The sequence below is a fragment of the Sitophilus oryzae genome, unplaced genomic scaffold, assembly GCF_002938485.1.
Source record: "Sitophilus oryzae breed Bouriz unplaced genomic scaffold, Soryzae_2.0 scaffold_1297_pilon_pilon, whole genome shotgun sequence".
Classification (NCBI taxonomy): domain Eukaryota; kingdom Metazoa; phylum Arthropoda; class Insecta; order Coleoptera; family Curculionidae; genus Sitophilus; species Sitophilus oryzae.
The window spans coordinates 11,165,654-11,193,320 of NW_022145945.1; the positions used below are offsets into that span (position 1 = coordinate 11,165,654).

General features: G+C 33.4%; 1 protein-coding gene across 2 annotated transcripts in view; it reads right to left on the reverse strand.

Annotated features, from left to right (window-relative positions):
- The window catches only part of LOC115874783 (unconventional myosin-X), a 170,061-nt gene that overhangs the window by 77,362 nt on the left and 65,032 nt on the right, over positions 1–27,667 (reverse strand). For both annotated transcript variants that reach the window (XM_030890060.1, XM_030890059.1), the window contains exon 3: positions 14,676–14,738. In XM_030890060.1, the coding sequence (XP_030745920.1) occupies positions 14,676–14,738 (63 nt within the window). The remainder of the gene's footprint in view (positions 1–14,675; positions 14,739–27,667) is intronic.

Here is a 27,667-nt window from a genome sequence, read left to right on the forward strand (position 1 = left end):
TTGTTGACTGAAGACGACCACCATCCGGCTCTTATCGTTTCTTTGGAAGCCGGTCAGTCCAGAAAGCCCAATGCTCAGAAATTTGATAACACATATTATAATTTTCGAAGAACCAATTTTCCTGATCTTTATGGCTATTTTGCTGAGTGTAATTGGGATTTCTTGGATGAAATCTCTGACGTGGATGCTGCTTGCGAACGATTTTATGGGGTGATCTATAATGGGTTGGATTTGTTTGTACCTAAAACGTCCAAACGTAAAAGAAATTATCCTCCGTGGTATGGTTCAGATATAATTAAGCTTATTAAACTTAAAAATAATACATGGAAGACGTATAAACAATCAAAACAGAATTTCACTTGGTAAAATTTAAGGAGCTTAGAGCGCAAATTAAGCAAAATATTAGTAAAAACTATAGTATATATTGTAGAGACGTTGAGGGTGGTCTAACTACTAACCCCAAGCAGTTTTGGCAATTTATAAATAATAAAAGTAAGTCTCGGTCGTTTCCTGAACAAATGAAGTTTAATGATGTCGAACTCAATGATACAAAATCAATAGCAGATGCATTTGCAGACTTTTTTCGATCGTCCTATATTGTATCAGGTAACGGTCATATTCGTGAAGGTAGCACTGAAATTAATTCTTCCTTTGGTGATATAACACTGAATCGGGTATCGGAGAGAGATATCTTGCAGTGCTTAAAAAAAATGAAGCCCACCGGAGTGGTAGGACCCGATAAAGTACCCTCATTTCTGTTGAAAGATTGCGCAATAGTTTTTTCCTCCCCACTAACGAAATTATTTAATCTGTGCCTGAAGACAAATACGTTTCCTGTTATCTGGAAAACCTCAAAGATCATCCCAGTATTTAAAAAGGACGATAGAAATAATATTGAAAATTATAGACCTGTAACAATAATTTCTAATTTTTCCAAATGTTTAGAAATGGCTCTCTATGGCGCATTGGCGTTCCAGGTGGGAGGTAGAATTTCATCAAATCAGCATGGTTTTATAAGGGGTCGGTCGACGACAACTAATCTTTTAAGTATTACACAATTTATTGCTGACTCTATTGATACAAAGAGTCAGGTCGACGTTGTGTATACTGATTTTTCTAAAGCGTTTGACCGACTTGACCATGGGATCCTTCTTTACCATCTGGATCGGATTGGGTTTTCAGCTAACTTATTAATGTTGTTTGAGTCCTATTTAAAAGACAGATTGTTGAGGGTGGAGTATTGTGGCCAGAATTCGGTCGAACTGTGGCTACTTCGGGTGTACCCCAGGGGTCTATTTTGGGACCGTTATTGTTTAACATTTTTATAAACGGTGTCACTGATATAATTGATTTAAGTGTCTTACTGTCTGCAGACGACATGAAGATATTTTCCCGCATTGATTCGCCTCATGACTGTGAACGGCTTCAGAGGTGTGTTGATCGATTAGTTGCATGGTGTTCATATAATAACTTACCATTGAACGTTGAAAAATGTAAAGTCATGTCTTATACCTTGAAATCGGAAACACAAATTTATAATTATTCTATCGGTGATACGATGATAGGTAGAGTATCTGTTTTTAAAGATTTGGGTGTCACACAGTAAACTATCTTTCGTTCAGCATATATCTGAAGTCGTTCAATCTTCGTTTAAGGCCTTGGGATTTATTGTGCGTAATACTAGAGATTTTAGCAATAGTAACACATTAAAACTACTCTATTATGCTTTTGTAAGATCAAAGCTAGAGTATGCATCAATTGTATGGTCGCCGTTTTATGCGGCACATATTAATGCTCTCGAGCAGGTACAGCGTCGTTTTCTGAAATATCTGAGTTTAAGAACTGATGGGGTTTACCCGCAAATTGGCTGCTGTCACAGCTCTTTATTGCAGAAACATTCTCTAGATTCCTTGGAGGTTCGACGGACAAATTCAGAGCTGAAATTTTTATACAAGTTATTACATAATGAAATTGATAGTCCGGATGTTCTCAGTCAAATCAATTTTCTGGTCCCACGTAGCTCTCGGTATAGCTTTACATTTTATGTGGCCTCCTCGCGCACAAATGTAAGTAAATATTCGCCATTGAAACGTATGCAGGATGCATATAATTTATATCAGTGTAATTATGATATTTTCAGCTGCAGTTTGGTTTCGGTTGTCAGTTCAGTTTAGTGGTTTTTCTTGGTTTATATTGTTGTTGTTTTTTTTCATTGATATGTATTTTTTCTCATTGATGTTATTTTTTGTTTAATTTAATTATTTTGTATTGAATTTTTTTTTGTGTGTAACCCACTCTGTAATTGGCGTAAGCTGTAGAGTGTTGTAGAATAAATAAATAAATAAATAAATAACATTATTTTCTTTCATGTTAAGAGGTTAAGAGGTGTGATGTGGAGTTATACTTCGAAAAGCAGCCATGATCATTTCTCTCATGTTGTCGACAATAGTTGATCGAGTTTTGTAAATACTGTGCCTTTAACAATATCCCTATAAAAAGAAGTCCAGACTCAGATTCAGGAGCATTTAAGCATTTTATTAATTGGTGAATGTACACTGCCAGTTACCAATTAATAGAATAATTATATCAATTCTCTCTGATGTAAGTTAAGTTTCCACTTTCGGCAAATTTCTGATAATTTTTTTTGTTTTAACTGACACAAAATGATAACTAGTTGTTAAAGTTGCTACTAGTGTTAAAGACAGCTCTGTTAAAGTAACGTCAAGTAACATCAGGCAGATCTACTCGTAAAGCTATAAATTGTACCGTGATAGCGGCAACTAAATGACGATCGTTGTATCGAAATTCTCCAAAAAAATGGTATGCCATGCCTTTTATATCGCTATTTATTTTGTAGTAATAAGGCTAGTATACAGGGTGATTTTCCTACGATTTTCTCTATGGGCATCTCGGAAACTACTGGAGATAGAGAGTCGGTTAAATGGGGAAAGAATTGCAGTTTTGTGGGGTCATAAATATGCGCCTTTCAGATTTTTGAAAAGTTTCATGGCTTACTAGATATTTCGAAAAAAACAAATTTTGGCTATTTTAAAAATTGTCTCTAATTCCATTATAATCTATTTTAGACAAAAAGTGTTCAGATAAAAGTTGTAGACAATCACATTCCTAATGAGTTTGTGTTCTCCGATTTATTCTAAAGCCTGTCATTTTTGACATATGACACAAACATATGTTTTTTTTTAAATGGAAACCATAGTTGGCTATGACTTCATAAAAAGCGCCATTTTTTAAGCTTTTCAGCGATATAAGCTATAATATGTTTCTTTCACAAAATTACTGAATTATAGCCAATTCTTATCTTTCTTGACTAATTTCACTTAGTTAGCCATGGAAACGGAAAATTAGCCGTGAAATTGTATCACATCCAATCTTTGTAAATTAAAATAAACAAAAATTGTAAATAAAAATTTTTCAAATGAAGAAAAGCATGTAGGATTATTGGTTCAACTTTTCTTGGCCATACAGGATACGTTGACCGGTGAAAGTTACTTACGTTTTTTAGAGAACTGTTTTCAATGGTGTTCAAATTTTGTTGTGATTTATAACTTATAAAAAGACAAAATGTATTATTAAACGGCTCTTTACAATTTACACTACACAAACTAAAACTTAAAAAAATAATATCACTCCGTACACTTGTTATTTTAGCAAATGTTCAAAAAATCCGCAATTATTTTGAGTACATAAATGCATCTTTTTAAAACTGAATTTCTAGCTATTGTCACAGAACGACCGGTCGATTTAATTAAACTTCTCCTGTTTCGCCTCTTCGAGTGCCTATCTTAATTCGTAAGTTCTTTTGTAAACCTTGTTGTTAACCATACCGCATAAAAAAATCTAAAATAGATAGTTCACCTGAACTATGGGTCTCCTCGGTCACCTGACCGAGGAGACCCATGCAATTTGTCCACCTCTTTCTATCCCTGAGTCTACATAATTATGATATAAATAATTTTTAACCTTTCTTTCATTGTGGGGTGGGAGGGGGGGGGTTGGTTTGTCGTGGAAATTCACATGAAAAAGTAATGTTGGAACCACTGTATTAATGCGCGAGTATCTAAATTTAACTTTTCTAACATGTCTTGAAAACCGTTCTCTAAAAAACGTAACGTTCACCGGTCAACGTATCTTCGAAACTGCATGGCCAAGAAAAGTTGAACCAATAATCCTACACGCTTTTCTTCATTTAAAAAACTCTTATTTACAATTTTTGTTTATGTTAATTTACAAAGATTGGATGTGACAATTTCACATTTCTGAGAGCAACGACGATTGAACTTGTTTCCATGGCTAAATATCTGAAATTAGTCAAGAAAGATAAGACTTAGCTATAACTCAGTAATTTTGTGAAACATATTATAGCTTATATCGCTGAAAAGCTTAAAAAATGGCGCTTTTCATGAAGTCATGGCCAACTATGGTTCCCATTTAAAAAAAACATATGTTTGTGTCATATGTCAAAAATGACAGGCTTTAGAAAAAATCGGAGAACACAATCTTTATCTGAAAACTTTTTGTCTAAAATAGATTATAATGGAATTAAGGCCAATTTTTAAAATAGCCAAAATTTGTTTTTTTCGAAATATCTAGTAAGCAGTGGCGGATACAGAGGGGGGGCCCAAGGGGTCCGGCCCCCCTTAAAATCTGTAAATTGTGTTAAATATCAGGCTTTTTGGTTAAAAATGGCGACCTAAAAAGCATATTCACACCCCCTAAAATAAATTCCTGTATCCGCCCCTGCTAGTAAGCCATAAACTTTTTCGATAATCTGAAAAGCGCATATTTACGACCCCACAAAACTGCAATTCTTTCCCCATTTAACTGACTCTCTATCTCTAGTAGTTTCCGAGATACCCATAGAGAACACCCTGTATAAATAAAGTTGATGATGGTATCTCGAATTAACCTTGTTATTTTGTAGAGGTAAAAAAGTGACAATGAGAAACTAGAAATAATTTTTATTTATATTTATTAATTGATCTACAATCAATCCTGGAATGTAAGAAAAAAAATGGAAAATAACAACATTTTTCGATTTTTTCTTTAGACGATATTTTATGAAGAAGAATCATTACACAGAATATATTTTTATAACTACACCCAATAGAAATCAATTTACGAGACACCACTGAGTTATCTACGCGATATGGGCGCAAGCCGCCTGATTCCGGGTCCCTATTTTCACCGCGAAACCGGGATGATATCGATCGAGGCGTCGGCGTCGTCTTCGTCACCTGATTCTAGAAGGGCACGTGCTTTTTGCAATAACACCTACCAGACACCAATCGCTATTGTACGGTTTTTTGAACTTGACACCAGCGACATCATTCATCTATTTTTATTTCGAGATTGATAGTCACCCTGCATCTCGGCTACTCCTTTTTTTCTTCTTTATTTCCATGAAGTAAGGCAATCGAAGGAATTTTTGAACTTGACACTCATGTCAACATTTATCTATTTCTTTTTGAAATTAAGTATGGGTTTAAATGTATCCGTAATGCGCCATCCGTCGTTGATTTTATGCAATTTTATTGGCTTACTTTAAAAATGACAGCTCATTATTAAATATGAGGACGCATTAGGTATGCATATAAACTCACCTTAATAGTTGCTCCGCATCCAGATTTCTTTTTTTTTTGTGTTCAAAGTCAAAGGTCAAAATTTTCGTTTTTTTTAAATTTTTCTCGTAAACGGTAAGCTTCTTCAAAAAAATAACTCAGACCAAAATTGTAGATTATAAAATTATCTACCACAATGGTCCTTGCACTTTTTTTTTCTAAGAATTATCACTGATTATCACTTCTGACATACTGCGATTCAAAATGTCATCGAGTTATGCACTATACCGGGTGCGTCTCAAAACTGGCTCACCCCTATAACTTTTAATTTTTTCAGATAAAAAAAAAACGAGATTTGGGATGTTAGTATATAACATAAGTTAGGATTTATTGACCTACTCAATTGTATTTGGTCACATTGTATTTGGTATATTTACATTATTCGATAGAAAATGATTGATTCGATGAATTGATGAACCTTTTATTTTCCGTAAATAAATAAAGTTCACATAATATGGGCAAATGGGCATGAACTAAATACTACATAATAATATACATCAAAAAAGAAGAAAAATATCAATACGGGTGAGTCTCAAAAGTGGATCACCCCTATAACTTTTATTTTTTCAGATAAAAAAAACGAGATTTGGTATGTTAGTATATGACATATGTATATTAGGACTGCTTGACGTATTCAACTGAGTTTGGTCACTTCATATTTCACCGAAAATGACTACAACTTTTGATTTTTAAATGCCACCCTTGGTATTTTGTACTTTATTCGATAAAAATTACATTCTGAATAGTATATAACATAAATTAGGATTGATTGACGTACTCAATTGTTTTTGGTCACTTCGTGTTTCACAGGGAAATGACTACAACTTTTGATTTTTAAATGACACTCCCGGTATATTTACATTATTCGATAGAAAATGACACTCTGAATAGAATGACATATTTGTAACAAGCGGTTCATAATGACAATTCGACTCGAAATACCCAGTGTGTAGTACCAAATTATTCGGAAAAAAATGCTTTTTCCAAATATGCTAATAAGCCACACTTGTTCCATTTGAAAACATTGAGATATGATTAAAAATACTATTTGGGCATCTTATAACGAGCCCGGGCAAGACACGAAAATTATTAGACGCTCAAATCTATTTTTCCAAGGCTCCTTGATTAAAAATTAGTGTTTTTAACACATCCATGGTACTCAAGATTGAAATTTAAGATTTCCTAATATTCTTTTAATAAGAAAAAATATCTTTTATCAAATTTACAGTGGTCCCCTTATCGAACAAAACTTAACTTTAATAATTTTCGTGCATGGTAAAATAGAGTTCAGAGATTTGAACAAGGCGATTAATTGTCGGCCCGGTGTTCAAACAGCGTTAAGGTTCACGAAAAATGATTCTGTTCGCTGTCGCGTAAATTTCTTCCCACGATCCCTTGGGAAAATCGCCGCTTTTTCCCGCGTTCGTCCCACTCTTCCTCACTTCTCACCTTGAGAATGTCACAGTTTCCACCGTTTCAGTTTGAAAAAAAAAGAAATAAAAGAAAACTTAAAGCGCTTAAATTAGCAAGAACAATGGCCTGTATCGAAAGGGTTTTTATTAGGTACAGCTTTTTTTCCGTAGAGTAAAAAGTAATACCTAGTAATTACTTTAAGTACTAACACTACTCAGTTTATTTCTTCCGCAGATATATTGTATTTTATTATATCATGTCATAATATATCTTCTATGTATGTATGTAGTATGTATGTAATTCATAAATGCTTTTGACATGAATAGAAACTCGGCATTTTGCAAAAAGACTAAGCATATTATAAAACGCCGGCATTTTTAACAATAGAAGGATATTTTGTAAAAAGCCTATCTGCTTTCAGTCGCTTTGCAAATTGCCTAATGAGGACCATATGAGGACTAGTCAGATTGCACAAAACTTTTTACGCGGGATTAGGAAAACTAACCTAAAATTATCCAATGACATTTCTTGAACTTATCTTTCAAAATTTCTAAAAATCTAAATTCATTTCATTCTAAAAGAAAAAAAAAGTTCCAAAAAAAAGAAAGCAAAGTTCCACAAAGAGACAGCCCTGTACACAGAATCAAATTACAGAGTATAATAATTAAACGAAATATTAATATTAAGGTTTTAATATATTTTGTATTCAAAATTATGTTACTTATAATTATAATTTATGAAATAGTTTCAAATTGTTTTCGTCTACACAAAATAAAATTTTAACATAAATTATTGTTTTTGTATAGGAAAATATGGGGTATTTTTATTAAAGTGTAATTAATCAATATGCTTATGCTCATATAGCTCATGGCTGAGTAAATTTTGATCATTTTTTAATTTTCCTGACCTCGATTTGGCATTTTGTAAAACGACTGAAAATAGGTAGTATTTTTGCAGAAGTGTACAGAAAATATCATGATTGTTTACAAAGGCGGCGTTTTATAATATGCCTAGTCTTTTTGAAAAAAGCCGGATTATTCTATGCGCCTGCGACATTTATATATCACACATTTTTCTTTTTTTTTTCTTTTCTTTATGAAGATCCTAATAGAAATAAGAAGATGCGCAACTTTATGGGCGATTTCGTGGCACAAAACATGTCCGAGATGTAGCTGGCGTTACCGTCAGTCTGTCCGAAATTTAGTTTAGCTCTGCGCTGCTGGGCGCTGATAGTCGTTTACAGCGCAGCGGATAAAGAATACTGTACCGTAGGTCTGCTTTCCGTCGACAGAGTACTTTCCGGAGTCAATGCTGCCAGAACGTAGAATTACGGATTTTGTGTAGAGTACGTTAATAATACGGATATTCTATCATTAAACAATTTAATATAATATTATATGATTAAACAAAGAACGGCGTCAGATTTGGCTGTTGTAAAATGCTGATATGTAAAATATTATGGTAAATGTCAATAATCGTCATGTCCAAGCCAACTAAACGACTTTTTTCGATCATACGAAATATTCACAGTACATATAAAAGAATTTTTATTTTTGTTGTTTATTCTATACACGAATAAATTTTCAATAGGTTAACTCGGATTTTTCATCCAAAGATATTTTCGTCAAACGTATTACATATAATACACATTTTAATATGGCAACACTGTCGCTTTCAGTTCCACACCGTCTTTGATATGCCTTCGCTGACTGAATTAGAGAAAATAAGTGTTTTATGTAGTGTTGGGAAAATTCGAATTAAATAATAGGACTAATTCGATAGTAAATTAAAACTAACTAATTCGAATTATCTTTTTCGATATATCGAGATAAAAATTAGTAGTATTTTATATTATATCTGTGGTAACCGAATTACAAATGAACATAAAACATAACCTCTTATGGACAAATACGAATATTAGTAATTAGTATAGTACTATTAGTAGTATTCTTTCGTTCTGAACGAACTGAAAATTTTCACTTAAACTGATTTATAAAGGGAATCGGCAAAGAAAGGAACGATCCGATATAGAAAAATCCAGAAATCATTGTTATTTCCTATACCACGTAGGAATAAATCAGTTTAAGTGAAAATTTTCATTTCGTTCAGAACGAAAGAATACTACTATTATTTGGTTCATTTCCATCTCACCCAAATTTCACCGAACACTAAAATTAATTTTCTTCTTTTATCTAAATAATTATTGATTGCAACTGATAAAATAAAAAGAAATACGAACCGCACGTAAACAAGGACATACTTATATCGTTTTAGAAGAAGCTTTTATTTTAGATATGAGCTTTTCAATAGGAATTGAAACAATCATAAACTCGGCTCTTTTAAATTTAAAACTTTAAATTATGGTTTAATTTATTAAACGGCTTCGGCACAGTTAATAGAATACATTGAATAAAGAATTTTTTTTTTAATTTTTTATTCAGTGATAGAATATAGGTATGGCAATGGTTCAGAATTTGTTTAAAATAGCCCCTAGCTTTGCCCTAGACGAGCACTAGCTGGGACGAATTTATTTTTAGGTTAAATTTATAATACTACTAAATAATTCGAATTATTAATTCGATTGTGAAATATGAATTATTACTAATTATTCGATGGTGAAAATAATTCGATTATTCCCATCACTAGTTTTATGCGTTGACCGCAGAACGAATGGTGTCTCCACCGTACAGCACTTGAGAGGTAGGTGAAAATCAAATCAGCCTTGTCACTTGTCACGCATTCGCCCATTAGGTTATGTATCTTCCCAATTCTTTCAATCAACGACTATATTAAGCCTGTGGTCAAATAAAACAATAAATAAACGGCCTGATTTTATTTTGTTTCATATTGGATCAAAACAAATCAACGTACATAGGTATATTGGTTAGTGGTATATCTTTTACACCGATTAAAATTGATTATTTAAAACAAACTTAAATAAAAGACCTTTTATTAGTACCGTTAATTAAACATCTGCATATTCTAATTAATATTGGTGACCGATAAAACATATAAAGTGATCACGTACTACCAACAGATTTAAAATAAAATCTTATTGATATTCTGCTTTAGTATTTAATATTTACACTCGCGACCATTGTTTGTTTGTAATAAAGACACAACAAATACAGTAAATCCGTTCCGGTTTTTCTAAGAAAATACAGGACTAAAGCACATCAGTTTAAAGGCATGATTTTCCATCCAAAGAGTTTTTTAACTCAGTGTTAATAATCATAGTTATGTAGTACAGGGTCAGCCTTTTGGGTGAGAATTTTTTAAAATAAATATTTTTTTTTAAATCTTCAAATTTCAATAACTCGTCTTTCTATTTTGGGCTTATTCAAAAAATGACAAAGAGAAAATATGATTCTTTTTTCGAGATCTACCAGCCCCGAAAATATTTGCACTTATTTAAGACTCACCCGGTATATATGCGAAGTTAATATAATTTCTAATGCTTTTTTTATTAAAAGTTTCTCAAAAATAATTCTAAAGTGGCGACTAGTTAGTGATGAGCAAATGTAAGACAAAGACCAAGACCAAGACCAAGGAAGTCATGCAGTTAATAAGTAGTCTTGGTCTTGGTGTTGCTGCAAGACTCTCGCAACTCGCAAAATTTTCATTTCCACCCAAGGCTGATTTGATTTCCCCTTACGTATCAAGCTCAAGTGCTGTACGGTGGAGACAACAATCGTTCTGCGGTCAACGCATAAAACACTTATTTTCTCTAATTCGGCCAGCGAAAACATATCGAAGACGGTGTGGATCTGAAAGAGACAGTGTTGCCATATTAAAACACGTAATATCTGTAATACGTTTGACGAAAATATCTTCGAATGAAAAATCCGCGTTTATGTATTGAATCGCTGAATAAACAACAAAAATAACAATTCTTTTATAAGTACTGAATATGTCGTATGATCGAAAAAAGTCGTTTAGTTGGCTTGAAAATGACGATTATTGACATTTACCATAATATTTTACATAGGAAATAACAGCGATCTTCATTTCCAAGTCAATTCTGACGCCATTCTTTGTTTAATCATAAAATATTATATTAAATTGTTTAATGATAGAAAATCCGCATTAACTGTACGTATTGTATCCAAAATCCGTATTAATCAGTAGTTCTGGCAACACTGTCTCCGGCAACCACTCTGTCCACTGAAAGCCAGGGTTGCCAACTCTGGAAGATGGATACCCGCTAGATTCGTATAAAAAACCGCTAGAATCCGCTAAGGGCGATATCTATGGGCGATATTGAATCTGAAATTTAGCTTTTTCGCCTCTTTTTGAACCTTTTATTAAAGCTTTCATCACCTGATGAGACGAATTTAACGCGACTTCGAAGATTCTAGGCCTAGGTCTAGGCACTATAAGAATATATAATTTTTACGCGACTATTCAGGCGAATTTAAAAAAAAAACAGTTTTTTAGAATTGAAATAATAATTTTTTGTCAATTATTTTACTTATATTTTATTCAAAAATATAAACAGCTAAAAATCCCGCTAGCAGCTAAATAATATATTTTCCTTCTAAATTGAAATAATAATAGACCGTTAGATCTAGCGGGAAAACCGCTAAGTTGGCAACAGTTTAAGTGTTACTAAACTAAGCTACCCTGTAAACGACTATCAGCGCGCAGCGGTGCAAAGCTAAATAAAATATCGGACAGGCTGACAGCACAGAATATCTAGCTACGCAACAGAAAAATACTCGAAATGAAAGAGCTAAAATTGCACAAATAGAATAATAGATGGCGCGACAATATCATAATCAGAATATAATTAGAAATTTTGAACTTTCGGTTTTTGGATCGACGGCTCGTCGACGGCCTTATAGCTCGGCTAAATATGCACAGTTGCCAGATTCAAAAAGACTTGAATTGGCATCCCATTCTTTTTATTGTGTATAATGCAGTATGTGTTTCTTTCTATTCTTCTTTTCTTGTCAGATACACTTATATTAATTATTCCTTTGGCTATTAAAATAGTTTTAAGTATATTATTACAAAACATATACATTTTTAATATACACTACCTTATAATGTTAACTAAGAAAATACCTTTAATTACCTTTAAAATTAATAATATACAGGGCGATTGATAGTGATATTTATTAATGCTGGAACGTTAGTAATGAAATATAAGTTTAATAATAAGGGAAATAATTTATTAAAATGCAGTACAAAAAATATTAAGTGACTAAAAAATACTATAATAACAAATTTCTTCCGTTTGCCACGTTATTTATATAGACCTAGGTAGATTTTAAAAAGTGACACAGGTACAATTAATAATATATTAGTTCGGCATAAAAGTTGCTGTCACGACATGACGACATCGAACAATAAATTAAAATTCGTAAAATAAATTAAAATTATTAATTAAACAAATCTTTATAAATAAACGCAAGTATACCAAATTTGGGCCCAATCGAACTCCAGGAAATGATATCATAATAGTGTACTATATTATGGTACCACTCGATATACTTTAAGGTACCATAATATTGCAATGTCACCGAAGATCCGTAGTATACCAAATTTAAGAACAATCGAACGCCATGAAATGGTATCGTAATATGGTACTATATTAAGGTAACACTTTATATACATCATAGTTCAATCATATTACAATGTAACCGAAGATACGTAGTATACCAAGTTTGAGCCCAATCGAACGCCAGGAAATGGTATCGTAATATGGTACTATATTAAGGTACCACTTTATATGCATCATAGTACCATCATATTACAATGTCGCCGAAAATACGTAGTATCCCAAGTTTAAGCCCAATCGAACGCCATGTACGTAATATAGTACTATATTATGGTACCAGTTGATATGCTTCATGGTACCATAATAATGCAATGTCATCAAAAATACGCAAGTATATATCAAATATGAGCTCAATCGAACGCCAGGAAATGGTATTGAAATATGGTACTATATTAAGGTACCACTTTATTTGCATCATAGTACCATCATATTACAATGTAACCGAAGATACGTAGTATAACAAATTTAAGTCCAATCGAACGCCAGGAAATGGTATCGTAATATGGTACTATATTATGGTACCTCTTATTATGCTCCATGGTACCATAATATTACAATATCACCGAAGATACGTAGTATCCCAAATTTAAGCCCAATCGAACGCCATGTCAATAATATGGTACTATATTATGGTACCAGATGATATGCATCATAGTACCATCATATTACAATGTCACCGAAAATACGTAGTATACCAAGTTTAAGCCCTATTGCCGCCATGTACCTAATATTGCTATGTCATCAAATATGGTACTATGGAAGGTACCACTTTATATGCTCCATGGTACCATGATATTACAATGTCACTGAAGATATAGTATACCAAGTTTAAGCCCAATCGAACGCCATGTATCGTAATATAGTACTATATTATGGTATCACTTGATATGCTTCTGAAAAAACGGCGTCCAGTTGGCTGGAAAAGGACGATCGATGACATTTCCCATATAAATTTACATATAAAATGACAGTGATATTCATTTCATAGCTATCGCTAACGCCGTTTTTTCCCGATTATACAATATGAACTTGGTATGAACACAATCGAACGTCAGGAAGTGGTATCATAATAGTAGAACAATACTTATTATATTGTCGCCGAATTACAATGAAAATTCAGGATTCAATTATACAATCAAACGCCAAGAAGTGATTGTAATTTAGCTCATAAGATTTAATTCCAACTAACATGGCAAACTGAAAAAAACAGCTCTGATCTATTTTAATATGTTTAAATGATGTGGCAAATTTGAAGGTAGGCTTTATCAGGAAGTATTACGATATGAATTACACAATGGCAACACTGCACAAAATTCTTTTAAATTTTGTTTGTAAAAAACTGTTTTCTTTTAAATTTATTGCCCTCTATTATGTAGTAGCGAAACTACCACATCAAAATATCTGATTTGGAGACAGACTTTTAAAGCCTGTCTCCTTTTGCTACCTACAATTTTATACATGTAACGAGGCTTCTGTTGCGTAGCTAGATATTCTGTGCTGACAGCAACGCCAGCTACATCTCGGAGAGGTTTTATGCCACGAAACGCTATCACACTGTGTATGTCTTTCTTTGAAAAAATACCATTACATAATGATCCCCTCCATTGTGTAAACAGGACAAAAATATTTAATAATCCGAGTTTTATCTAATGGGTAGTTATCTAACAAAATCGTCGAAGAACTCGACCCTAAAGAAAGGAAACGAAATGACGGCATGGAACTACATATAAATGGACACATTACGCACTTTGCGTTATTTAAATTAATTGTGATGATACACGTATCGCTGCGTTTCCGATTGACCATGAGAACATAAATAAATTAAAAAGCTATAAAGATATAACCACCATATTATACCGAAAATTTATTTAAAAACGATGGCAGAAAACAGATTAAACACCAATTACAACTAAAAATTAATAAAGGGAATTAAAATTATAAAGATACGTACCAAAGAAATAACAAATACTAACTAAAAATTAATTACCTAATGTTATTTAAAGAAAAAAACGACTTACATATTTGTTAGTAATTAAATGCAATATAAAATTTGTACTCACCGGTGAATAGATGTCAATATCTTTGTAGGGATTAACAGCTACTAATATCGATCCAGTGTATGTCTAAAATGTCTTGTTAAGGAAATTATTCATTGTATATAACATTTTTACTAAGATTTTAATAGATTGATGACCTTTTATTTTCCGTAAATAAACAAATTTCACATAATATGGGCAAATGGGCATGAACTAAATACATACTACATAATAATATACATCAAAAAAGAAGAAAATTATCAATACATATTACGGATGTGTCTCAAAAGTGGATAACTCTTAATAACTTTTTTATTTTTTTCAGATAAAAAACGAGATTTCGTATGTTAGTATATGACTGATTGGGACTGATTGACGTATTCAACTGTTTTTGGTCACTTCATATTTCACCGGAAATTACTACAACTTTTGATTTTTAAATGTCACCCTTGGTATTTATTACTTTATTCGATAAAAAATTACATTCTGAATAGAATGACATATCATATGTCAACTTTTGACAATCTCGCTTAATACAAAATTGTATTTTAAAATTCATGGCTTTCTTACAAGGAGCCTTGGAAAAATAGATTTGATCGTCTAATGGTTATAGTGTCTTGTCCTGGCCAGTTAGAATATTTGGAAAAAGTTTTTTTTACGAATAATTTGATATCACACCCTTGGTACTTCGAGTCAAATTTTCGTTACGAACCGCAAGTTATAATTTCAAATAAACCATATCCGAAAATGTCAAAAGTTGACATAATATGATATGTCATTCTATTCAGAGTGTTATTTTCTTTCGAATAAAGTAAAAAAATACCAAGGGTGGCATTTATAAATCTAAAGTTGTAGTCATTTCCGGTGAAACAGGAAGTGACCGAAAATAATTGAATACGTCAATCAATCCTAATTTATATCATATACTAACATACCAAATCTCGTTTTTTTAACTGAAAAAATAAAAAAGTTATAGCGGTGAGCCAGTTTTAAGACCGAACCCGGAATAAAAATACAAATACTTAGAAAAAATTAATATTATTATTAGTGGTCCCTAGAATGCGTTGTTTCAAAATTCCCAAAATAATGCTGATTTCCTATAAGAAATCAAATGGTATGTTATGACGTTTACATTGCAATATACAGGGTGTCCTAATATTCAGTGGACATAGAACAACTACTTATTTTTGGAATAAAAATAAGTTCATTGCTCGGTTCATTGAACAGAATAATATACCTCTATACAAAAGTTTTTTTAAGAACCGTTATTCCGATTTGAATGATAAGTTAAAAAAGGGGCCGTCGCGAAATAAAACTCATTCGTTGGATTCTCAACACAGACTAACTTTACTTTCAAAAACATCTTACAACTAAAAAACCATTAAAGAAACAATAAAAAACATATGGTCCAACTTTCCCTTAGAAGACAAGGGTTGAGGGTCACCGATAAATACTATCCAACACAGTGGCGTATACAATATTTTGGGCTACATTTCAACAATTTTGGGTGTCTATATTTTGCTAAGCGCTTTAACATTTGACTTTCACAAAAATCAAGAAAATGTACATGAAGGACCAAAACTACATAGTAGTTCTATGTCCACGGAATATTGGGACACTCTGTATTGTGTAGTTAAAAAAGTGTGTTAAGAAGGATGAATAGTGAAATAAAAAAGTCCAGGCCCGTATTTAAATTAAGAAATCTGAAACATCATCGGATTGAAAATTAATTGAGCTTGCCATTTTGTAGAGGCAAAATTATAAAGTCGCAATTATTTTCATCTATCATTACAATTAATCTTTAAAAAAAATATTTCCTTTAACTTTATTTCCCTTCAAAGCCTAGACTGAAATAAATAATATACCGGGTGCGTCTCAAAAGTGACTCACTCCTATAACTTTTTTATTTTTTTCATAACATAAATTAGGATTGATTGACGTACTCATTTTGGTCACTTCCTGTTTCGCAGGGAAATGACTACAACTTATGATTTTTAAATGGCACCTCCGGTATATGTCTACTTTATTCAATAGAAAAATGACGCTCTGAATAGAATGACATATCATTTTTCGCATATGGTTTATCTGAAATTGTAAGATGCGGTTCATACGACAATTTGACTCGAAATACCAAGTGTGTGGTATCAAATTATACGTAAAAAATGCTTTTTCCAAATATGCTAATGAGCCACCCTTGAGTTCCATTTGAAAAAATTGAGATATGATTAAAAATACGATTTGGGCATCTTTTAACCGGCTAGGACAAGACATGAAAAACACCATGGCAGTCTAGACTGAAATCTAAAATACAATTATTTTTTAAGCGAAGATGTCAAAAGTTGACATATGATATGTCAATCTATTTAAAGTGTCATTATCTATCGAAAGTAGAAATATACCGAGGGTGCCATTTAAAAATCAAAAGTTGGAGTCATTTCCGGTGAAACAGGAAGTGACCAAAACAATTTAATACGTCAATAAATCCTAATTTATATCATATACCAACATACCAAATGTGGTTTTTTAATCTGAAAAAATAAAAAAGTTATAGGGGTACTTTTAAGACGCACCCGGGACATACAAATAGAAAAACAATAAAAGTAAATTAAAATCACAAAAAGATATGATAGAAAGGACAGTTTTTTAGAAAATAAAATTAATTTCTTTGAAAATGGCTCCGAATTCTGCAAAAACATGGAATTTGCCAGCAAGAGCTAATCAGCAGAACGCAGACCCGGCCGGATGTGGTCCATTTCGATAACTTTTTTTAATTCCTATTGTGGTCTGCATTAGCTACACATACGAACAGCTGTGGTCTTTCTTTACCTCGCCCGCAATTTAGTTTACGTTTAATTTCATTCTCGGCCCTTTTAATTTAATTAATTTTTATTGGGAGACTTTCCGCTTTGTTTTACACTGTTTTTAGGTCATTGTTATGTTAACGTCCCTGGCAAGCATATATAGGGTGATTCACAGCGATCGCACGTTAGACGTTTATGGAGAACCGGTGATAGAATTTTTTTGAAAATTTGGATTTTTATTTTTACATAAAGGCACCTGCTCCATCTTCCTAAAATATTTTCAGCGTTAGTGTTGCCGCACCATTCGAAAAGCATCTTTCTTATTTTAAATGGAACACCCAGTATATCATTACATTTTTGGAAACTACTTTCATATCTCATAATTTTTCTATTATACTAACCTATACCTATATATCTCTATAGTTTTTAAGAAAAAAATTAAAACGTGTAAAATTAACAAAAACATGATCGTGAATAAGCGTTGGTTTGGTTTGGTTTGGTTAAAGTTCAAATTTGGGTCTGGATCTGTCTAAATAAACCAATTGGATATTACAGAGAGAGAGGGAGAGAGCAAAAATATTATTTATTTCCATTTATTATAAAATTACTCAAATCTTTGTTAATTTAAATTCAACTCTATGAAAATTATTCAAAAAATCAAGACTAATAAAATTGCCTTTCAACGATATATCATGCTTCTATACCTAAACCTTCTGGTTTCTTAAGTAACAGAGCTATTTAAAAATTAATAATTCTATTATTATACACTTACGTGCATAGAAATCAGCCCAAGGCAAAGTTTTGAAGTTAACTATTAATTTTTTAGAATAGATTTGTCAGATTAAGAAAAAATATATACTATTTGAAAGACAATTTCATATTCTTTGAAAAGAGTTTAGAGATATTAATTTGTATTTCGGTTTCTTCGGACTAAAATTATTAAATTAATGCATGAAACAAATTATCGTTTTTTATTACTAAGATGTATGTCATTATTTAATTTATTTATTTATTGACAATTAACTAAAATAAATTTTCAATAATGGGTATGATCCCCTCTTGCTCTTACAACATCTCTCATACAATTTGGCATAGATTCAATCAAGTTTGATATTGTTTTTTGCGGGATGTTAAGCCACTCTTCTTCTACTGCAACAATGAGTTCTGGGATAGAAGTTGGAGCTCTTCCTTTAGCACGAATTCTTCGTTTTAGCTCATCCCATAAATGTTCTATCGTGTTTAAGTCTGGATTGCATGCTGGCCATTCCATAACACGAAAACCGACTTCTGAAATGTCTGAAATGTACGATTCTAGATTAGGTTAGGTTAGTTGTGCCTTCGCATTGTTATGCATAAAAGTGAATTCGTTTCCAATGTAGTCGACGTAAGATACCACATGAACTGCTAAAATCTCCTCAATATACCTAGCACCAGTTAAACCTCTTCTTCCGTGCCGACGGTCGTTCCAACGGATGAAAACTGGGTCGGTTCGCGCAGTCATAGAAATTGTACCCCTGATCATGCAGAAACCACCTCCATAAGCAATCCGCTCCTCAATGCAGCATTCTGCGAATCGCTTACCTGGCCTCTGGTACACTTTTCTTCTTCGGTCGCTACCATAGAGGCATATCCTGGTCTCATCTGAGAATAAAACACATTCCTGTTGTTCTAGTATCCAATTCGGATGTTCCGTGCAAAAGGCCGGCGTGTTTGACGATGAGCTGGGGTAAGTGTTGGACCAATTGCGGGTGTTTTGGAGGTCATGTTACTTTCCTTCAATCTTCGTCGTACTGTCCACTGACTAACAGTTACTCCTCGTGTTTCACGGAGCTGTTATTGCCCCTGAATAGCCTTAAGATGCCGATTTCTTAATATTGTTGACACAATAATGACACATCACGATCCGCTGTATATCTCTTTCTACCAGTTCCAGGTCGCTTACGAAAGGACGGAGTCTCCTCATATCGTTCACACACTCTTCGAACCGCTCCGCGAGTCATATGCAGTTGCCGAGCTCTCTGTTTAATTTTGGTTTAATTCCATTTTCGATTAAAGGGATTACTTTGGCAGCTTTTTTCCGTGATGTATGCATTAAATTGAAACACTAATAAAACAATGAAACACAACAAATCAAACAACGAAAGAACAATGTGCACATTTCGATTACAAAGTAACAGTAAAGTAGTAATGGCAATATTTGATAAGTTTTTTATTCTTATTGTCACCACAACATAAATGCCTTTCATTTGTTTACCCGTTGCAACGCATATAAACGACAAGTACTGTAGCGTTTTTTATAAACATTACCACTACGAACGGCAGCTTTTCGTTGGTAGAGCAGTCGTGGATAAGGTATTTCACTGGAAAGAACTAATTAACAATAATAACTCAAAATTATAAATATTGGGCGCCAGGCATGAACAGAGAAAGAAAACACAGTTGTTTATTACTTAAAACTAGTGACGATATTCATTCATGATGTAGCCTGATGGTAAATAGCATTGTACAATTTTAATAATTATTATAGTGGTTATATGTCGAGTAAAGCTATGTATGTAAATAATAATAAATATGTTCTATGAAAAGACTATGAAAAAATACAATGCGTGTAACGTTATAGAAAATATAAGAAAGGTAGCATTACTTTATTTAAATTGTTAAATTTTATGCGGTGTTAAATCTGATATGTTGCAACCTGTAGATTCTAGAATCTATGTCTGGTTATTCATCTGTTAATATAGCGTAATAATAATATCTATAGAAAGTAATACTATTACAAGGCGTAATGTAATGAAACCTAAAATCTAAATCATATTGTAACAACTAAATCGACATAAATGTTCTTAATAATCTAACCACTAAATATAGTCTGTACGATATTATTTAAAATGTACCTACGTTAAGTTAAGACTGAAAATCGACTGAAAACCAGAACCTAAATCTACACTTAGCTGTTCTTGAGGCAATCCTGTTTCAAAGAGTAGCAGTGTGAGGTGGGCTCATATCTCTGCACTGTCTGTCGGCGATCCTGTTGGCCAAAACAACAAAAGGGGCCAGAATGAGGACACCATGAATCAATACAGCCGTAGCTACTGACTAGGCTTAGAAATGGGAGCGAAGCAGCATGGGGCTTACGCTGTATCCATACTGTGGCAATATGGGGACACTACCCGTACCTTGGAACACTACTAGGACCTTGGATAATGCCCGAACCTTGGAATCAATACATAGATATGGGACACCTGCCCATACCTTGGACACAGTCCGTCCATAAGATAACGGTACAGGGGAACACTACCCGTACCTTGGATACTACTAGGACCTTGGTAATGCCCGTCCATAAGATAATGTACGTCCATAAGACCCTAAAAATACGAAACTCTTGTTTAAAAACCAAACAAGGTCTAATAAACAAAATAAACCTACCTCGAAACACTTCCGAGTGCTCAATAATAAACAAAAGAACTGTCCTTTCTTCCATTTAACATTCTGAAGGACAACAGCAAAAGTACACCAATGTGTCAGCAAAATACAAATACGAGTTAAGGTGAGCCAATCCAAAACTCTACCCTGAAAATATTCAATAATAATATCGAATCTATAAAAGATAATAACTCATCTTTACCTGTAGCTTCGAAATGGCAGCTGATTCAGATTTTGCAGCAAGATTTAAATTGCCATTTCTAAAAGCCGGGATACAACAGAGCGGCAAAACAAAGTGAGGTTAAGCACGGAGAGAGTTGACAGAAGCGATGTTGACAGCGTCTTTACAGAGCGATAACAGGGTTGTGTCAAACGATAACAGGGTTGTGGACTAGAGAACGTAAAAATTACGCCAAGCGCGTCAACTAAATTATCCGGCCTGAACGATAAGGAATCCGGTGATGATACGCCAGACATCATATATCATAATCAAAGACATGTAACGAACTAAAAACGTTTACAGTACGTTGGATAAATTTATACTCATATCAAAGCATGTTAAATTGTGTTTGAAACAACTCATATTTTTTTCTTGGTCTGATAAATAGATCCTAAAAGACACAGTTAAAGTCAAAGGTTCACAGTGGGCCGATTTCTATGCACGCAAGTTTAGTTTCATTTCAAGAATTTCGTTACCATGACAGTTTTAGAAATTTAGCACGTAAACTCTAATAAATTGATACTTATAAAGTTTGAATATTTGTCATGGCAACGATTTTCTTTAAACGAAGCAATTATATAGAATTATTTATTATCTTTTAAATGGCTTTACTGAAGATACCAGAAGGTTTAGGTATAGGAAACATGATATATCGATGAAAAGTAATTTTATTTGGGTTTTGATCTTTTCAATAATATTCATAGGGTTGAATTTAAAATAAGATTTGAGTAATTTTATAACAAACAGAAATAGTTATTTTTTCTGTTTGATATCCAATCAGTTGATTTAGATAGATTGGATATGCCGACTTTCCTTAACCTATAAACCAAATTTCAGCTTTCAATAAGCCGAATCCAAGATTTAACCAATGCTTATTCAAGATCATGTTTTTGTCAATTTTACACATGTATTATTTTTTTTCTCGAAAACTCAGAGATAGGTTAGTATAATATAAAAATTATGAGTTGTCAAAATAGTTTTCAAAAATGTAAGAATATACCGGGTGTTCCATTTAAAATAACAAAGATGTTACCACTTTTAGTATAAAGCCGCAACACTGTAATGCTGAAAATAATTTAGACAGATGGTGCTTTTGCGCAAAAATCCAAATTTTCATGAAAATCCTATTACCTATCAGTCCTTCATAAACGTCTAACGTGCCATGGCCGTGAATCACCCTGTAGAGGGCATAACATATTGAAAATATTTTACAGTTATACAGTGTGTTTCAAAAAAAACATATGTGCTATCTCTCCATGGGGAGATTTCTCATGTAAAAATAAGATTTATTTTTTATATCAACATAATATATGTAGGTCCGATTCTACTTTGTTCGTAGCTACAGGGGATTAAAGGCTTCATTTTTTTTCGATTTATTATAATTTTCTTCCAAGTGCTTTAAGCGATTCGAATGAAATTTTGAGGGTAAAAGTTACTAGAAGTGCGATATATTTTAATGCTAAAGAAGTGCCGACATATTCACCAGTGACGTGGTTAGGGTTATCACTGGGATATTTTTCTAAAAAAAAATATGTGCGCCACTGAAAATCTCTCTCTTGATGTATAGGCAATTTAATGCCGATTAAAAGTTGTATATTATTGCCATTTTGTCGATTTCGGCCTCCTTGATTAGATAAACCCAATATTATTAATGTGTCTTAATGCAAGTCGAATATAGCAACTGTTTTTTTTTAATTTAATGTCATTAATTGGCCAAAGTGTTAAATAAGTACTCATTGATTCCTATAACTATGTGTGCGGTAATGTAGTTTTAAAGCTACTAGATTATAAAACTTTTAATATATAGGTCTCTTGTAATTTGTAATTATCCTAAATACCATATTTTTTCTTTAATTTGCTGTAGGTAGGACTGAACATCAGTGATAAATTTTAATAAAACTTAATAATAAATTAGATTAAATGAATAATTTATTAATTTTGATTTTATTTTAATTTTATTAATTATTGTGATTGACATGTAATTGATATGAAATTATAAAATTATGTTTATATCATCAAGCAAGGAGATCGAAATCGACAAAATATCAAGAAACAACTTTTAGTCAGCATTAAACGGCCTCCACGATTTTCTTAAGAGAAAAGAAAGTCAGTGGCGCACATGTTTTTTTAAAAAAAAACAGTGATTACCCATATGCACGTACCTGGTGAATATGTCGACACTTTTTTAGCATTAAAATATGTAGCACTTATTCCGGGTGCGTCTCAAAAGTGGCTCACCCCTATAACTTTTTTATTTTTTCAGGTAAAAAAACGAGATTTGGTATGGTAGTATATGACATAAATTAGGATTGATTGACGTATTCAATTGTTTTTGGTCACTTTCTGTTTCACCGGAAATTACTACAACTTTTGATTTTTAAATAGCACTCTCGGTATTTTTTTACTTTATTCGATAGAAAATTACATTCTGAATAGAATGACATATCATATGTCAACTTTTGACATCCTCGCTTAAAACAAATTTGAATTTTAAAATTCAATCTAGAGTGCCATGGTTATGTTAAAAACACTAATTCTTAATCAAGGAGCCTTGGAAAAATAGATTTGATTGTCTAATGTTTTTATTGTCTTGTCCTGGCCATTTAGAAAATGCTCAAATCGTATTTTTAATCATATGTCAATTTTTTTCAAATTTTTTTTTTCAAATGGAACGAGGGTGGCTCATTAGCATATTTGGAAAAGGCGACACGCTTGGTATTTCGAGTCAAATTTTCGTTACGAACCGCAAGTTATAATTTCAATTAAACCATATGCGAAAATGTTAAAAGTTGACATATGATATGTCATCCTATTCAGAGTGTTATTTTGTATCGAATAAAGTAAAAAAATACCGAGGGTGCCATTTAAAAATCAAAAGTTGTAGCCATTTCCGGTGAAACAGGAAGTGACCGAAAACAATTGAATACGTCAATCAATCCTAATTTATGTCATATACTAACATACCAAATCTCGTTTTTTTAACTGCAAAAAAAGTTATAGGGGTGAGCCACTTTTGAGACGCACCCGGTATAGTAACGTTTACCCTCAAAATTTCATTCGAATCACTAAGGGCACTTATAAATTATGAAAATTATAATAAAATAAATAAAAAAACGACATATTCACCAGTGAGTACCACATTTTAAGAGTTTAATCCCCTGTAGCTATGAAGCAAAGCAGAATCGGACCTATGCTGATATACAAAAATAAATCTTATTTTTATGTGAGGAATCTCTCGAGATGGCAAATGTTTTTGAAACACCCTCTATAGTTACATTTATGTATGTTTTTTCCTAATAAATCTATATAAAGTTGGACATCTTGACAAATTTTTTTGATCGAAATTTTTTGTTGTCAATACTAATAATTATAATTATTATTATAAAATGTAAGAATCACATGTCGGCCTTCAATTAATTTTTAAGAAGAAACTTCATACGACAGTAATGTGGCAAATCCGACAGGCCTTTTAAGTATGTAGAAGAATATACGACTTGTAAAGTGATCTTAGAAGCCTTGCAGTTGTTCTTTTGCTGTAGAAAAAGATTAAAACTTTTCATTTAATAACCGTCAGTGAAGTCAGTTTAAAATCTCACTCAACTTAATTTTTAGCATAAATTCAAATTTATGTCGATGCGTCTTTCTAAGATCCAAAATAACCTTTTAATTATAATAGTTAAAAACATAAAACAATGTAAAAAAATTATAAGAAATAAGATAATTATAATTCAAATAATTAAATTAGAAAAAGTAAGTATTTATAAAAATATCTAATATAAAATAACTTAAATACAGAGTGAGTTTCTTACGATGTTCTCTATGGGTAGCTCGGAAACTACTGTAGATAGAGAGTCGGTTAAATGGGGAAAGAATTGCAGTTTTGTGGGGTCATAAATATGCGCCTCTCAGATTTTTGAAAAAGTTCATGGCTTACTAGATATTTCGAAAAAAACAAATTTCGGTTATTTTAAAAATTGTCCCTAATTCCATTATAAGCTATTTTAGTCTCAGATAAGTTTTCAGATAATCCTTAATGAATAAATAATTAATTAATATTAAATAATTAATTAATAATCACATCCTTAATGAAATTGTGTCCTGCGTTTTTTTCACAAGCCTGTCATTTTTGACATATGACACAAACATACTGTTACGTTTTTCGTCGGTTCCGTGTGGATAGAAAGTCACAATTTATTTAAACACTATTTATTTAACACTAATTAACAAAAACAATAACGATAAAAGACTTATAGAACTATTTACAAACGATTTATAACTAAGAATTTATTTTGAATTTTAGCGCGTCAACTGCACTCGGCTATTTATAACTGCCCTCTGTAGGCCACAACCGCCGGCTTTTATACCGACAGGTAAAGAACTCTAGAATAGTCCATAGATCGTTAGGTGCATAGAGAAGGTTTCGATTGTTCTCGTATGTACTACTCCATTCCAGTAGAACTCGATACTTCTCGAATCTTCGAATGAATCATTACGGTGTCTATGCGATGTTAAGGTCATCCGAGGGCGAGCCATATTGTTAGGTTAGGTCGAGTCCACGCCGGTCCGCAACACTGCCCCCTTCTTAGGTACATGCTCGTCCCGAGATGTACACGGTGAATGAAGGTATTTGCAAAGCTGGCCCCTGGTACATTGCGAAGTCTGGTAGAAATAGCAGTCTACAGTTTTCTCTCCCGATCTCAGCTTTGGGTTGTAGCAGCAAACGAGGATCTCGATTCCCGTAAATCTGAACAAGACTTCAATCATGTTCCGGATTGTACGCCAACTCAAACCATCGAGTCCACACGCCAGCTTCGGAATGGCTAATCGTGCAATGTTGTTGTTTAGCAGGGCTTCTCTCAGTTCAATCAGGGTCTTCCATAGATTGAGATAAGTCGGCTTACTCGGGGACCATTCCTTGGTGACCAGGTAGAAGATGTGCCTTGCTTGACCATGTGCATTGTCGGTTAGCCTCAAGACGCTTCCAACCTCTGGATCCTGTCGGCGTAGTTCTCCGACACGCCCAAACTTCTCATTGAACGTCGCAGCGATTCCTCTGGACATCCGCAAATCTCGAGCCACACAATGAGCGAGCGAATAATCAGGAGGCACGGAAAAGAGGTCTCGTTGATCTTCTTTGGTTACACCATAGCGAGCCTTCTCACTGCTGTTGTATCGGGCCATGAAATCGTCAAAGGACATCTCCGAATCAGGGGGATCAAAGCTGCAGGTTCTCACGGTCCCAGCACGATCTTCTATTTCGCCTTGGTAGGGGCTCAAACGGTTGAAATGGACTACCCTCGGTTTTCCTTTTGGCAATTTTCTGATACGGTATACGACGTCATTAATTCTATCCATGACTTCGTATGGCCCTTCCCACGAGGATTGTAGCTTCGGAGATAACCCACGACGTCTCTGCGGGTTATATAGCCACACCAACTTCCCTGGTTGGTATCCTCCATGCTCAGCTTGAATGTCGTAGTGTTCCTTCATTCGGTCACTAGCACTTTGAATATTTAGGCGGACTCTCTGATGAATGTCGTCCATCCTTTGACGTAGTGTGTGGACATAATCTTCTCCGGCGACTTCTTCTCCCGGTCGGCAACCAAATTTCAGATCACAGGGTAGGCGCACTTCCCGTCCCATAACGATGCTGGCTGGAGTTTGCCCTGTAGATTCTTGGACGGATGAACGGTAGGCCAACAGGAACAGGTGAAGAAATTTGTCCCAGTCTCTTTGGTGGTCAGAGACTACTTTGGCCAGATAACGGTTGATAGTTCTGTTCATGCGTTCAACCATCCCATCGGATTGTGGATGTAGAGCAGTCGTCCTGGTCTTGCGGATGTTCAGGACTTCACAGACGCCTTGGAACAGATTGGACTCAAAGTTTCTTCCCTGATCTGAATGAAGCTCCATGGGAACACCAAACCTGCAGATCCATTCTTTAACAAGGGCATCAGCAACGGTGGACGCTTCTTGATTTGGCAACGCGTAGGCCTCGACCCATTTGCTGAAGTAATCCATTACTACCACAATGTTGCCATCGTTCGTCTCCGGGAAAGGACCAGCCACGTCGATCGCTATTCGTTCGAAGGGACTGCCAACATTGTACTGGCGCATAGGGGCTTTACCACGCTTTTGTGGCCCATTGATGGCTGCGCAAATGTCACATTTTTTTCAGTGGATTCTGTGATTCGCCATCTTTGCGATCATTTTAGCTCAATATGCTAATTTTCTTTGTGTTCATATAATGTTTGGTATCAACTCTACTATCAATTTAATTTGCTTTTTATTATATAATCTATTTTTTCTTTATATATATTTTTTGTGAAAAGGTTTTGTATCAGCTGTTAATATTGATGAATTTGATTTATGACTATATGATGAATTTAATTCTATTTTTGTTATATGTTAGTTTTTTATATATTTTTTGAGTCAATTGGTGAATTTCTGTTTTTTTTTTCTGATTTAGCTCTGTAATTGGGATTTCCTGTTGGGCTAATAAAGTATATTATTATTTATTATTATTATTATTTCTTACACCAGGCCCTCACATCTTCTTTGCAGTTCACCCA